General features: G+C 39.6%; 1 protein-coding gene across 5 annotated transcripts in view; it reads left to right on the top strand.

Moving 5' to 3' along the window:
* The window catches only part of ABCB11 (ATP binding cassette subfamily B member 11), an 86,675-nt gene that overhangs the window by 22,946 nt on the left and 47,305 nt on the right, over positions 1–16,424 (top strand). For 4 of the 5 annotated variants that reach the window (XM_006766531.2, XM_006766530.1, XM_015565756.1 and 1 more), the window contains 6 exons: positions 170–257; positions 1,576–1,709; positions 4,644–4,815; positions 8,602–8,726; positions 10,107–10,281; positions 14,737–14,850. In XM_006766531.2, the coding sequence (XP_006766594.1) occupies positions 170–257; positions 1,576–1,709; positions 4,644–4,815; positions 8,602–8,726; positions 10,107–10,281; positions 14,737–14,850 (808 nt within the window). Of the gene's footprint in view, positions 1–169; positions 258–1,575; positions 1,710–1,781; positions 1,910–4,643; positions 4,816–8,601; positions 8,727–10,106; positions 10,282–14,736; positions 14,851–16,424 lie in introns of those variants that run through there. The other variant, XM_006766533.1, reaches the window with a different exon arrangement.

Below are 16,424 nucleotides of genomic sequence, written 5' to 3'. Positions count from 1 at the left end.
TCCCTTCCTCTGTAAAAAATCAATAAAATATATATTTTTTAAAAAAGGCTTATCCATATTTAGTAGAAACGTATAATACATGTACTTTAAATTTCTCTGTACCCACAAATGTAATCTTTGGTAGCTTGATCCTTCTTGTGAGTCTTAACATTTTCTCTCTCTTTTGAAGGTTGATGGACATTGAAAGTGAAATGATCAAATTTGCCAGTTACTACGCTGGAACAGCTGTTGCAGTTCTTATCACAGGATATATTCAAGTTAGTAGCACCTATATTTATTTCTTTTTTAACCATCATGGGCTTTTTCTCTTTTTTTGCTTTTTTTCATTTAAAAAGATGTTTTTATTTATTTTTTAGAGAGAGAGGAAGGGAGAGGGAGAGAGAAAGAAATATTGATCTGTTACCTCCTGCACGCTCCCTACTGGGGAGTCCACAACCCGGGCATGTGCCCTGACAGGGGAATCAAACCAGTGACCTTTGGTTCCTGGGTCAATGCTCAACCACTAAGCCACTTTGGCCATTTTACTTCTTGAGCAACATCTGGGTTCAAAGTCATTACAATGAAATGAAAAGTGTACTCCGTAACTTTTAAGTTACTCAGAAGCTTGGGGGTAGGGGGAGAGGAGCCATGAGAGAATGAGAAAGATCCTTCCTCTCAGTTGGAGAGGATACAAGCAGTTGTCTAGAGAGACAGCGATAGACCTTTAATTTCAATGTCCTGTGCTTCCCTGCCCTCCCTACTTCGTACTCTCTTCTAAACTCAGAAATAGACACTGCAGGTGAGTTTGTAGAGGGCGAGTGAGTGGTCTGGAGAAAGCCAGATGTGGTGAGTTGGAGGAAGGCAAACTTTACTCTGTTTCTCTTTCATGCTAAAATCTCACCCAACTGTATTTCAACCCAAATTCTATAAACTAAATGTAGAGCACATTTAAGCTATGGAAAGACCTAGAGTCACTGAACCCTTATTAAGGAAAAAAGTATTTCATGTTGTGCCACCTCCTGTAGAAAAAAATAATAACCCTCCCCCCTTCCCCATTCAATCAATAATTCTAGGAAGTTAGTGCTAGTTGAAGAGAGAAATGCATCAGTTTTTCTCATTTGGCACTGGGAGTTTTAATAATAGGCTTACTTTGCTTGGTTGAGGGAAACAATTAGCTTATGTCATAATTGTTGTCTTGCTTTCTCTGAAAATTGTTGTCTAAAAGCTCGAAAACTATGCATAAATACTTGTTGGCAGGCCTCTCAGGGGAAAAATTCACTCAGACGTGGCATGCAAGACGAGTGAGTTAAAAGCAATAATTATTTTTGGTGCTTTGAGCCTTATTTACCACACAAGGTAAGTGAAGCTCAGTAAGGTTCAGTCTAAAAGTGGCAGATCTGGATTCAAACCCAGGACTTCTGGCTTCCCTGCAACAGGAGCAGATGCCAGCACTTACACCTCAGATCCCCAAAAGAGGCATTTTGTGAATTACTTCCCTCCTTTTCTCAACTGTTACAGTGAAAGTATTTTCTTCTGAAAAGAGAAGGAATTAATAATGTTAATCTCAATGTTAAACATGCCTTGCTCCATTTCTAGATATGCTCTTGGGTAATTGCCTCCGCTCGTCAAATACAGAAAATGAGAAAACTTTACTTTAGAAAAATAATGAGAATGGAAATAGGGTGGTTCGACTGCAATTCAGTGGGAGAGCTGAATACAAGATTTTCTGAGTAAGTGGCTGGTAGGACATTTTATGTATGTATGTATGATTTTTTTTTATAATAAACTCTTATTTCATATGCTCTTGGGTAATTGCCTCCGCTCGTCAAATACAGAAAATGAGAAAACTTTACTTTAGAAAAATAATGAGAATGGAAATAGGGTGGTTCGACTGCAATTCAGTGGGAGAGCTGAATACAAGATTTTCTGAGTAAGTGGCTGGTAGGACATTTTATGTATGTATGTATGATTTTTTTTTATAATAAACTCTTATTTCTAAACTAGTGGCCCGGTGCACAAAATGCGTGCACAGGGCATGGGGGGGCGGGAGGTGGGGGTCCCTCTGGCAATCTGGGACTGCTGGCTCCTAACCTAACTGCTCTTCCCTGCGGGCCTGATCCCCCTAACTGCTCTCCCCTACCAGCCTGATCCCCCTAACTGCCCTCCCCTGCTGTCCTGATCCCCCTAACTGCTCTCCCTGGGTGGCCTGATTGCCCCTAACTGCCTCTACCTTGTCCCCGCCACCATAGCTTTGTCCAGAAGGATGTCCTGAAGGTCTCCTGGTCTAATTAGCATATTACCCTTTTATTAGTATAGATTAAATAACAATTGGAAACATTCTCAGTTATTTTTTAATTGGGGTGGCATTGGATAATAAAATGATATAGGTTTCAGGTATACAATTCTACAATATATCATCTGTATATTGTATTGTGTGTTTACCACCCCAAGATGAGTCTCCTCCCATCACCATTTATCCCCGCTTTACCCTTTTCTACCTCCTCCCAGTACCCTTCTTCCCTTTGGCAATCGCTATACTGTTGTCTGGGTCCATGAGTCTTTATTTTTTTTCTTTGATTAATCCTTTTCCCCATCTTACCCAGTCCCCATCCCCTGACAGCTGTCAATCTGTTCTCTGTATCTATGAGTCTGTCTCCACTTTGTTAGTTTATTTTGTCATTCTCCGTTATTTTTTATATGTTCTGTCTCTTAAGTTGGGTTTTTATAGGTATGACTTTTTCACGGGTAATGTTTTATCAAATATGGTCATTATAAATTGAAAGCCAGGATACTATCATTTGGTTTGCAGGTCTTTGATTAAACTACTAGAAATGACATTACAGAAGAGAGTTAGAAGAAGTAGGTTATTTGGCCCCAAAAGGAGAAATTGAGGGATGTCACAATCTAGGTGTCTATAAGGTATCTAACAATATAACTAGAACAAATCTCCTTGCTTTGACTGTTGAGATAATTTTTATGCACATAAAAACAAAAATAAAAAATCCATAGTAGTTTGAGAAAGATTCAAGCTAAAAAATTCTGAAAAAATCCAGTTTACATCTGAATGCTAGCTTGGGTCATTAATAGTCCCCTCGGTGATTCTGAATGAGCCCTGAGTAATTACAACCTGTTGAACCCTGAGGAATTAGAACCAGTTCAATGGAATGAAACGTTGAAGTCCCATTAAAGATAGTGTGCAGTGTAGTGAAAATAAAGTAGACTGAATGTTGGGACCCTTACACTCCAGCACTCATTCTGCCTCTTACTGAGACCTTGGACAGATACATAGCCTTGCTAGAATACAATTGTCTGATCCCTGCATAATGTCTCAGGTCATTTTTTGCTATCAAGTCCTAAACGCTTATTTGCTCCACTGAACGAAAGATTACGGGAATGTGAATTTAATGTAACTATATTCAACCAATATTCTGGAGCATTTACTCTATGCAAAGCATAAAGATAAACCACAGATCTCCTCATCTCAAGGAACTTACAGCCTAGTAGGATGATAAAAGGTACAAACACATAAATAATCAGAACATACACATATTGACTGCTTACTATATCCTAGGTACTGTTTTACATGCTTTACATATATTAGCTAATCCTCATTACTACCCTTTGAGGTAGGATCTGTCATTCTCTCCATTTTACAGATGAGGAAACTGAGGCACAGAAAGGTTAGGTAACTTGCTCAAGAATAGCTTGTGTTTAAACTCAGGGTCTGGCTTTAGAGTCTGTCCTCTTAAACACTATTCTATACTGTCTATAAGCAGAATGAAATAATTACATACACATACATACACATGTATACAGATTAGTTACATTGCTATGGAAATATAAGGAAGAAAATATTACTTCTTTCTGAGGAATTACATAACTTTCTATGAATTAGTTGGTATGTGAGCAGAACCTAAAAGGACTTAACAGAAATAAAGAAGGGAAGACTGGCTCTTCAGGGCAGATCAAGGATAGCTATAATAATAAAAGCATAATATGCTAATTAGACTGGACAGCTGGACATCATTCCAGACATCCTTCCGGACAAAGCCGCGGTGGCAGGGGCCAAGGTAGAGGCAGTTAGGGATGATGATGCAGGTATGAGAGAAGTTAGGGGTGATGAGGCAGGCAGATGAGTGGTTGGGGCGATGAGGCAGGCAGGCAGAGTGATTAGGGGAAATCAGGCAGGCAGGCAGGAGAGTGGTTAGGAGCCAGCAGTCCCAGATTGTGAGAGGGATGTCCCACTGCCTGTAGGATCGGGCCTACACCGGCAGTCGGACACCCCCGAGGGGTTCCAGATTGCGAGAGGGTGCAGGCTGAGTTGAGGGACACCCTCATCCCTGTACATGAATTCCATGCACCAGGCCTCTAGTATTAATTATAAAAAAGAGACAAATAAGATGGTTTCCAAAAGCCTTTGCCAATGTTTAATGGACACCAGTTGGGAAAACTGGGTTAAGGACAACTTTCTTGGCTGTGACAGGAAAGGCTTGATGACCTCCCAAGCTGCAGCAAATTTTTCCAGATGTGAGCGTCAGTCAGGCTTCCCAAGGGCGATGGGGTACAGAGATAGGGGTGGTTAGAAGGGAAAAACTGAGATTTCTCAGTAAGACATTTGAATTGACCAATTCCATTGTAGTGATCAAAGCCTTTCTTATTTCTAGTGATATTAATAAAATCAATGATGCCATTGCTGACCAAATGGCCATTTTCATTCAGCGCATGACCACGAGCATCTGTGGGTTCCTGCTGGGATTTTACCAGGGTTGGAAGCTGACCTTGGTCATCATTTCTGTCAGCCCTCTCATTGGACTGGGAGCAGCCATCATTGGTCTGGTAAGGGTGTCTTCTCATTGCTTTCCAAGGGGAGATATTGGCTCTGAGGAACAGCCAAAAATATAAGCTCGAGTCCCTTCTCCTGAGTATGGCTAGTCAACATCTTTATCACTGTTTTGACTGATTATTCCTCAGTATCAAATAACATTCCATAGATTAGGGATTAATGATACTTTAATAACATAAATATTGCTGTATTAATAACAATAACAACTACACTTATTGAGCATTTACTGTTGTGCCAGGCACGATGAGGAGCTTTATATATATATATATATGATCTCTAATCTTTACGACAATCTTATAAAGTATTGGTGCCATTTTAAATATAAGAAATGGAGACTCAGAGGGGTAAAGGGACTGCACAGATAGTGAGTGACAGGATAGAATTCAAATTCAAGGGGGACTGACTCTAAATTTCCACACACTCCCTAATGTCTATTGCTTCCCTGGCCTCCCAACCTCAGAAGCTCCCTCAAAAAGGCCCAACAAATACACCCATATTAGTAACAAGCACCTAAAAGAAATTTCTGCAATCACTACTGTGTTCTCTCTCCATTCCATCTGATCAGTTTCAGAGAGAGATTACTTGGTCCAATCCAAGCAGTTTCCCAAGAGCAGTCTCCATTCCCCAGGTGCACAGGCCAAGAAAAAGTGTGGGAGTAGGAATTTTGGGTCATCCCAGTTAAAACACACTCCCAAGGATTGAGAAATTCTTATAGCTGACTATTAGAGCAACCACATTAGATAGCAGGTCCTGGGACCAGGCACACTAATAATTTTCTCTAAGTGAGAGTAGAATTCAAGTGAAAAGCTGACGTTATTGAGCAACATGCACCAATCTCCAGATGATATTTTTCTGGAAAACTATTCTCTACAGTCCACTGGTTCTATTATTCAATAGAGCCAGGTAATACAGAGGGACAATAGCAAAGAGCTCCCTGCACTTAACTAGGTCCCAACCTGGCTTAACAAAGGTATGTTTAACTCATCAAAACTTCAGTCTTCTCATCTTAAAAACAAGGATAATACCTCCCAAAGCCATCACGATGACTCAAGACATAATCCACGGTATGCACTTAGCACAGCACCTGACACAGAATTAATTACTAAAGAGATATTAGCTTTTATTTGCTCCCAATCCACCATATCATGCAAGCTTTGTGTAAGTCTTTTCTACCAAATGCTCTCCAACTGCACTCCAGAGGAGCCTCTGGTTCTGTGGAGGGTCTGTGGGGATTCTGCACACATTTGATTAAAAACTTTTCCTGCCAAATACATGTAATCTCTTTCTTTAAACCCATGATAAATTAATATTCACACTCTACCAGGTCACATGACACATTTTAACATGCTGGAGACCCACAATGTGGCCTGGTTTCCTTGGCTTTATACCGGCTGAGAGCACTGCCTGCCTTTCCTCAGTGCCCAACATTTCAACTTCAAGTGATTTGCAGCGTGGTGGCTCTGCGCTGGTTTCTTCTTGACTTCAAGTCTGTGCCTGATTGTGTAAAATGATTCAGGCGTCTTCCCTTGGCTCAATTCAAAACAAGGCAAGGAGAGGTGGAGGGGCACTATATGACATGGTGGAAGATATGATGGGCTTTGATTGCCTTTGACTTTTGTACTTACGATGAGAAACATGAGCAACTGTTAGGCATTCCCCAATCTACATTTTTTAAAGCTCCCCTATCAGTTTACGTGAGATTATTAATGTGTCATTACAACAAAAATTGATAACATTTGTAACTACTTAATTATCTCATTACCATGCTGCCAGTACATATTTGTGAAATAAATTAGAAACGGATTGTGGTAAAAACTACAGGCGTCCATAACACCCAAATTTAAATGTTGATGAAAGTAGCCTCACTGTTCTTATTGTTGCCTTTTCAATTCACAAAAGTTTTATAAAATGTGGATTTCTGAGATAAACATATTGCAGTAAAATATTACTTTTACTTACTTTATATCCTAGAATTATACTTAAGAGTTTGTTTGATAAGAGTTTTGCTGCTAAAAGTTTGGAAAAACTAGGAAGAGAAATCCTCTTAGTGTGGGTACTGAATGTTTTTAGGTTTGCTGAGTGAGGTAATTTCCCACAATATTTGCTTTTTCCCCTCCTTGTTTCTTCATCTGTGCCAGGAATTTTGTTGGTAGTTAATTCTAACTAGGATTCAATCCAAGTTCAATTTTAGAAAAAGTAACTTGTTTAATATTAAGTACAATGTCCTTTTGCTTATTTTTGTGGAAAGCAAAGGTAGTGGGTAGATAAATAGTGTAGTATTTATCTGAAGCTTTCTCCTGTGGTATTACCGTTGCAGGCTTGGTACCTCAGTACCTCTCTGTCATTCTATATTCTAACAACGTGATGCCTGCCCTGACCTCTGGCCTTTGCCTCTGATGTTTGTCTGTGAATTGTGCAATGGTCTCTGGCTAGTAGCAATGAGATGTGACTTTTTAAAAAATAATTAATAATGGCTGTATTTTATTTTATTTTTTTAAACTTTGTTGTTGAAATTATTACCTATGTCCCCTTCTCCCCCCACATTGAGCACTTCTAGCCCATCCCCACCCCTTCACCACCCTATTGTCTGTGTACATGGGTTATGCACCTATGCATACAAGTTCTTTGTTGATTTCTTCCCACCCACCCATCCACCCGCGCAGCCACCTACCTATCCCCCTGGCTGTGTTTTGACTTGAAAACTTCTTTACTGTAATGATGAAACACTGTGGTCTCACAGAATGCCCTATTTGGAACTTAGTCTGCGAGAGGGGTTTTGAGGCTGACTTTTTTTTTTTTTTTTTAGTTTGAGCAGTATCATTTATTTTTTATTATTTAAAGTATTACATATGTCTTCTTTTTCCCCAATTGATCCCCCCTCCCAGACTCTCCCACACCCGAGGGCAAGCCCCCACTGCCCAGTGTCCATTGGTTATGCTAATATGCATGCATACAAGTCCTTTGGTTGATCTCTAACGCCCTCTCCCCTGCCTCTTGTCTCTGGATCTATTTTTGTTCATCAGTTTATGTTGATCATTATATCCCACATAGGGGTGCATATATCCTTTCTGATTGGTGTTTCTGATTTCTTGGGATATAGTCCTAGAAGTGGGATTACTGGGTCAAATGGGAGTTGCATTTTTTTACTTTTTGAGGAAACTCCATACTATTTTCCACTGTGGCTGTACCAGTCTGCATTCTCACCAGCAGTGCATGAGGGTTATCATTTCTCCACATCCTCTCCAGCACTTGTCGTTTGTTGATTTGTTGATGATAGCCATTCTGACAGGTGTGAGATGGTACCACATTGTTGTTTTGATTTGATGATTAGTGACTTTGAGCTTGTTTTCATATGTCTGTTGGCCTTCTGTATGTCCTCTTTCAAAAAGTGTCTATTTAGGTCTTTTGCCCATTTTTTTGATTGGATTGTTTATCTTCCTTTTGTGAAGTTGTATGAGTTCTCTGTAAATTTTGGAGATTAAACCCTTATCTGAAATATCATTGGCAAATATGCTCTTCCATGCAGTGGGCTTTCTTGTTGTTTTGTTGATGGTTTTGAGGCTGACTTTTAATGCAGTCATTTTGATATGTCAACAACCAAACACTGGTGTATCAGGCTTAGCACACATCGAATTTAGACCAAATCCTTCCTTGGTGAGAATCTAGTCTTGTGTAAAACCATGACACCTGTTTAACTCACCTAAATGAATCACTGAGTGACAGACTGACTTACTTAATTACCTGGTTTTCAGATATTATCTTCTTCTTTTGGATTTTAGAGTGTGTCCACGTTTACTGACCATGAATTGAAGGCCTATGCGAAAGCAGGGTCAGTGGCTGATGAAGTCATTTCATCCATTCGAACAGTGGCTGCTTTTGGTGGTGAGAAAAAAGAGGTTGAAAGGTTGGTTAACTGAAATGTCTGCCACTTTCCTGAATTTTCTTGATCCATATACTACCCTGAAGCTTCCCCATTTTTTTGAACAAAGCGGCATATTCACTGTGGTCTACTGTACCCGGAGGAGCTTTTGTTCAGAGGTAGCTTGGCAGAGTAATGAGAGCGATCAGAGCACTACAAGGACTCCCAAGCCCTTAGCTATGTGTTTTGGAAGATGTTAGAGTCAGTAATTTTTAAAAAGCCATCTTAGGTTAGATATTTATTTCTAACTCTGGTGGGGGGTGTGCACACATACTGTACTGCATACCCGGCTATAACAGTTTGCTGCCATCAAGGAAAAACCTCCATGATCTAAAGTGCAATTTCACACATTTTTATTGAACACTTTTTTATTCAATGTGTTTTATTCAGCTACTCAACTACACATTCTCAATTGCTAGCAAATTCACCAAATAAAAAAGAGAATGGGATTTACAGTCTCTAATTATCTCTTTTCCTCTTTTATTTTTCATTTGCTTCTTTTGGTTTGTGGAATGAAGTTTTCTGATTTCTCATAAAAAATTTTTCAGTAGCAGTAGCATATTTCCTTCAGTATAAAAGATATCTTCCTCTATTGTTAATAAAACAAGCAATGTGAATGTTTTAAAAATTAACAAACAGGCTAGACCTTCAGTTTTGTCCTATGAAATGTTAAAGTTCTCCACAAATTTACTTTTTGAGACGAAGGAAGGCAGTTACAGAATGACTAAGCTTTAAGACAATGCCCATTATTAACGGCTAAATGATAGAATTACTGAAGCTTAGTGTTTGGACTGAATTTCCACATTGTTATCCATGTCCCATGGCTGTGAATCTGACCCATCATGTTACAACATAGCATTCTTGGTTACAGGGCAGATAGGTGAGCGAGTACATGCAGATGAATTGGTGCGAACACTATATTCAAACCTGGAAGAAAACAGTTGCATCTTTTTCTGATAGAAAGCATGTCGCATGACTTAATAAAAACAATATAAGCACAAACAGTACTGGATTCATGTCACAAGACTTAAAAAAACAATATAAGTGCCAACAGTACTGGATCCGTCATGTCCAGACATGTGTGCTGAACAATTCTTACAAAGCTTACCCCACTGTACGCATCCCTGAAGTAATCAACTATGAGGCTTTGTTAGGCATCATTCTTTCAACTCATTTCATTGCCAGGTTGAAACAAACATTAAGTAACTACACAGAACTTATTGTTTCCTTTCCCTAAAGCTGTTCTGTGTTTGGATGCCTTTATCATCATTGAGGAAAGCCGCTGCACTGTGGTCTGTATTAAATATTCTAACCTGAGCCATTACTGCTGGTGCTGAAAGAGACCCAAATGTTTTCTCTTCACAGGTATGAGAAAAATCTTGTGTTTGCCCAGCGTTGGGGGATTAGAAAAGGGATAGTGATGGGATTTTTTACTGGATTCATGTGGTGTCTCATCTTCCTGTGTTATGCACTGGCCTTCTGGTATGGCTCCAAACTCGTCCTGGATGACGGAGAATATACGGCAGGAGCCCTTGTCCAGGTACTTGGCTCTTGATGACCCACATGTAACATTTCCTGTTGGCTTCTCAGAAAAGCCCACAGTTAAGGCATTTTGTTTATTCTTTTACTGCCTGAGGGAGGGCAGTGTCAATGATTCGGTGAAGTCCATCTGCAGAAACGAGCAACACGAATGAATTTTATGGTAAAGGGATGCTGAGCATTTGAATTGATGAGACTACCGATTTAATGATCTTCAATTAAATAAAGGTTTTATAGCTGCAAAACAATGATTTTTCTGACTGAGTCCAAAAGATAATATGGCATGAAAATTGGAAGTCAGTGATTTCTCAGCTAAAAATTAACAGCTCATATAACTGAGCTTAATAGTAGCACAATATATGTGCTAATGAACATATTTGTGAAAACATAATGAGTTACTAAAATGCCAAGCCAATAAAATCCTCAGCGGAACAGGTATTTTATTGGTCACCTGCTTATATCTGCTCATTCTGCAGAAGTACAAGCATTGAGAAAAGACATCTTTGCTTTCATTCTATGCCTGCAAGGAGAGAACAGAAAAAAATAACTTGGTACATTGAAAATTAAATAATGTATGATTCCAATTGGAAAGAGTAAGTTTAAAAAAACCCTTGGAGCTCTCTTTACAAAAATCAAATTTTATGATTCTGTTAAAAGAAAAACTGAGGCATATTAAAACTTTTAGGAGTTCATTTGAGCAAAAATAATACTAATTAAGTGGTGCCAACATAGAAGTTGTTAGAAGGGCTTCACTGATAGAAGTGAGGGCAAAGACTTTTATAGAGAAGAGGTGGAAGCAAAGCAAAGACATTACTTGATTGGTTATAGCTTAAGCAGTTGTCTTATCTGAAAAAACCTAGTTGGCTCTTTGTGATTGGTTGCTCATAGGTTTTGATGCAATTTCAGGCTTAGGTTTTGGTTTGCTTATGTAAGCTACTAATGCTACATAAAGCCACCTCAGTCTAATGACCTCCTTGTTTAATTAATTTAAGAGTTCTCACCTTTGAGTTTCTAGTTTGTGGATTACTGTGCACCTTCTGTAGATAATTCATTCCCCCAATTAATATTTCTTGAGTACCTACTATATGCAGACATGCATACTACATCTCTCTAACATTTTAGTCATCAATTACTTTTTTATTTTGTAAAGTTTTTAAACAATTTTATTTTTAAATTATATTATAAATTCATTATTATTTTGTATTAGTTTCAAGCATAATGATCAGACAGTCATAAACTTTACAAAGTGCTCCCCCGATATTTCCATTGCCCACCTGGTACCACATATAGTCATGAAAATATTATTGACTATATTTCCTATATTAATCATCAATTATAAACCTGCCTTTTACTTCTAACCTCTTCCTGCAAGCCTCCTCTTACACCTTAAGAAAGTTTTCTTTGGGAAAATGGGAGACATCCTTTAACAGAATAAGCTTTGATTGTTCTCTCTCTCTCGCTCTCTCTCTCTCTCTCTCTTTCTCTCTCTCTCTCTCTCCCTCTTTCTCTTCTCCCCCCACCCCTTCTCTCTCTGTCCTCTCTTCTCTTTTACTCAGGCTTGAGCAGCAAACTATTTAGACTGAGTATGCATGAGCTGAGTTTTTTTTAATCCACTAAACTAATTAACAATTAGGTTAATCTAATGCATTTTGTGATGCACAAAATCATTATTGGCTGTATAGTAATTGGGCATAAATGATAAGGAGTTCACATAAATGATTGTAATTAGTATCACTTGTACCCAGACAAAAATCATACTCTGTGATCTATTAGGAGAAAAAGATGTTAAGGAACTGAATGGTGAAGAGGACTGCTCTTTCATGCCCCTCTTAAGTTTCAGGACTCAACAATAAAAAATAATAGCAGTCATAGAGAATAACATTATTAATTATATACATGGTGTGAAGCACTGAGTGAGGTATTTAATAAAATTATCATAGGTAATATAATTTTATTCAGCAATTGATGTTATTATACTACCACTTAAAAATGAAATAGAGCCATGAGGTTGGGAAATATGTGCCCAGTGGTATGAAGTCGGATTTGAACTCAGGTTTTGGGGGCCTGACCCGTTAACCACAGTGTTGCTGACTCTGGATCTGTCTTCCACGTGGTCACAGATCCCCCTTTCTCCAGCACAGCACGCGCACAGGTAGATTGTTTCCCAGTGGTCTTTCCAGCCCGCCCTTTCCCCACATTAGTCCATAGGGCTAAACGCCGCTAAAGAGTGACATTTGGAGTGAGCAATGAGGGTCTATTGGGATGTGTGCCAGCTATTGTGAGGTATTAGTTGAATGCCCCTGTCCTGTCTCACTCACTGTTCTCCTAAGAACCCTGAGAGAGACCTTTATTTGAGGTAATGTTTGCAAAGCTTAGCTGAGTGAGGATTTAAGCCCAAACCTCAGTTTAGTATCCTAGTGAGTCAGTCTAGAATCTAGATCAGGGGTTAGCAAACTATGGCCTGCAAGCTAATGTCAGCCTGCTGCCTGTTTTGTAAATGAAATTCTATTGGAACACAGCCACAGTCATTTGTTTAATATTGTCTATGGCTATTTTTGTATTAGATAGCAGAGTTGAGTAATTGCTGAGCGCATGTGGCCTGAGGAGCCTAAACTATTACCATCTGGCTGTTTGGAGACAATGTTTATTGACCCCTGAGCTAGTACACATGGAAGGGTTCCTTTGCTCAGATAGGAAGTCTTTGGAATATAGTGATCTTAACCCAAACTACACCACAATTACTGTTCTGTTTGTTCACCTTTCCACTTCCTAACTGTGAAATCATGCTTTTTTCTTCATCATCAGTACTATTATTTATATGGCTGAACTGGATTAATCACTTTTCGTGCATTATCTCATTTAATGCTCATAACAATCGCATGAGGGATATACTCTCATTATTTCTGTGCTATAGATAAAGAAATTGGGGCTTGAAAGATTAAGTAATCTGCCCAAGGGAGGACCTATCTGCCATAATTAAGGAAAAGGAATAAGAAGAACAGATGGAGAGATAATGTTTGCCCCCTACATAGAGTGGGGAATTCAGAGAGAAGTCAAGAGGGGGCTGGCCCACATAATCCTGATGTGTGGAATGGAGAGGTGACTAAAGAGGGAGGGAGATGGCTGGGAGCCTTTGAGAAGCCTCGTGGTCAGAATCCAGCTCATGGAAATCACCACAGACCAGGATCATCTGAAAATGTTTACCTGAAAAAGACTACATTCATGCAAAAGTCAATATTTAGCTCAACAAATAACTGTAATCCCTTTTAGATGGCGACCATTGAGATATCCTCCATTTGAGTTAAGTGATGGGTAATCAATCTTTGATTGGAAGAGTAGAGAGAAGGAGTGTTGTGCTCCTCCTGGAGGCCAGTGTGAGGCATTTTCTCTTCCTTTATAAACTTATAAAAACAGAGTGCTATTGGGTCATGATCATGTCACCTTTACCTAACCTAATGAGGTGGTTGAGTTGGTGAATCAATGACAGCTTCCCCAGCTTTGCACAAGAACCTGGCCACTCCACCTGCATGCAACCTCCAGCAGATGAACCTGGGAGATAGACAGAATGTCAGTCATGAATGGGGTTAGAAGATACTGTTCTACCACTTAATATATAGTGACATATGTGAAGTTAGGTAACCTCCATACACCTCTGTTAAGGATTAAATGAAGTAATACAAGATAAAGCACATAGAAACATGACATTATTAATATTACTAGAGGCCTGGTGCACGAAATTCATGCATGAGGAATCTCTCAGCCTGGCCTGCATCGACTCTGATCCAGGACCCCTCAAGTGATGTCTGACTGCTCTCAAACATCTGTCTGTAATCCCTCTCACAATCCGGGACCACTGGCTCCTAACTGCTCACCTGCCTGCCTGATGCCCCTAACTGTTCCCTGCCTGCCCAATCACCCCTAACCACCTCTGCCTGCCTGCCTGATCACTCCTAACCGCCTCTGCCTGCCGGCCTGGTCCCTTAACTGCCCTCCCCTGACAGTCTGGTCTCCCCTAACTGCCTCTGCCTCAGCCCCCGCCACTGTGGCTTTGTCCAGAAGGACGTCCAGAAGATGTCTGGTCTAATTAGCATATTACCCTTTTATTAGTATAGACTATTATTACTATTATTATTATTATTCTTGTTAGTAGTAGTATAGTACCAGTAGTAGTAGTAGTAGTTATTCTAATAGCTAGTATACTAGTAATAGTAATATAGCAGCAGTAGTAGTAGCAGATCTATATTGTGTGTACCAAGTTCTAGGGCAATCAAGCTAATTATATTGTCTTTATTATTTCAGGGACCCCTTAACCAGAAAAACCATTATAAGGCTATTTATATAATGAACCAAATTATCATATCACTATTCTAACCCACTTTGTGTTGATTGAAATCTCTGCATTCACATGGATAGCCCAAAAACACATGAACACCATGTTTATCTCTTCTCACTTCAGATTTTCCTCAGTGTCATAGTGGGAGCTTTAAATCTTGGCAATGCATCTTCTTGTTTGGAAGCCTTTGCAACTGGACGTGCAGCAGCCACCAGCATTTTTGAGACAATAGACCAGGTATGTAAAGGCCAAAAGTAAAGGCTATTCATAGGTTGGGGGTGGGAAGAGGAATGAACTCCTAAGGAATTTACCCTCAGTGTGGAAAACTATCCGGAACTATCAGAATGCCCTCAATTCAGCAATATTCAATAAGTGCTGTCATGAGCCTGACCCTCTTCTGAATTGGGAGTGCAAGAGTGAAACAGAACCAATAAGGCCCCTGCTTTCATATCATAACTGGGAAATAGGCAATAAAGAAGTAAGCACATTTATGGGGCTGGCATAGCTCAGGTGGTTGAGCATTGACCTATGAACCAGGAGAATATTGTTTAATTCCCAGTCAGGGCACATGTCTGGGTTGCAGGCTTGATCCCCAGTGTAGGGTGTGCAGTAGGCATCTGATCAATGATTCTCTCTCATAACTGATGTTTCTATCTTTCTACCTCTCCCTTCCTCTCTGAAATCAATAAAAAAATATTTTTTAAAAAGACATAAGCACATTTAAAGAGAAGATAATATTAAATAGTACACTGAAGGAATTTAAATAGATCAATGTGATAGCAATTGGGGGTGGGAAGGAGTGTTTAAATTGAGTGATGATGATGGCATTATCTCTGAAGAGGTAGTATATGAGCTGAGAACCAGAGGAAAGAGAGTTGGCCCTACAAAGGGAGACTGGGGGTGGTGAATTGGAGGTAAGAGCAGGGAAGGTATTCATGGAAGAAAGGCCTTCAGTTTGGAAAACAGCTTGGTGAGTGCAAGAAGCTAACAGTGTGATGAAACTGAGTGAGCAAGGGACGGAGGCTGAGGGATGGGAAGGGGCCAGATCATGTAAGACTTTAAAGCCCAGTTCATACGATTGGATTACCTTTTAAATGTGACAGAAAGTCTGTGCCAGCTAGAAAAGGACCCCGATAGTGTGGCTAGAATTTTTCTGGTTAATCTATTAAATCATTGGAGGTCAAGGTAGAAAGTCAAAATCCAAGAACAGAAGGGGAAAATGGCAACATGTTCTTTCCCTCTGAAAATAATGCCCTGGGCTAAGCGTCAGAAGCCCTGTAAATCCAAAGTGCTTTGTGGGTTCCCTAAACCATGGCTACTTAGGAGGCATCTCACCTTCCCGAGAAAATTTCTCATCACTGTATCTGTTTTGTACTTTGGGGCTTTGTGTATTGGGATATAAAGAGATTATTGAAAACCACATAGGCCCGTTGAATGATCCAAATTCTCATTCCTGGGTTGTTATTTGCTCAAGTAAGATGATGAGTCTAAAAAGCCCCTTAAACTGTGTCAAAAAATTAAGGCATTTAAAAATTATTTTATTATCTTTATTGGAGATCTGAGAAGAAAGTAGGTTACACTATAGCCCCAAATAGAGATATGCTAATGAATTTCTCTCACTAGTGTGGAAGAGTAAGAAGCTGACCTGGGGATGTCCTGGTAGCAGGAGCTGACCCTTGTCTGATGAACTGGAATGGTTAAGTTCTAGATTAGGCTCACTACTAACAACAGCAGAGGTGAAATTCAGCAGATCAACTGAAAGTTGGTAGTGTTTGAAGACACCCCCTGAGGACATTTAGTTACTCAAATCT

Source organism: Myotis davidii, unplaced genomic scaffold (genome assembly GCF_000327345.1).
Source record: "Myotis davidii unplaced genomic scaffold, ASM32734v1 scaffold59, whole genome shotgun sequence".
NCBI classification, from domain to species: domain Eukaryota; kingdom Metazoa; phylum Chordata; class Mammalia; order Chiroptera; family Vespertilionidae; genus Myotis; species Myotis davidii.
The sequence above is the reverse complement of the archived record's forward strand: the minus strand, read 5'-3'. Positions and strand labels throughout refer to the sequence as shown.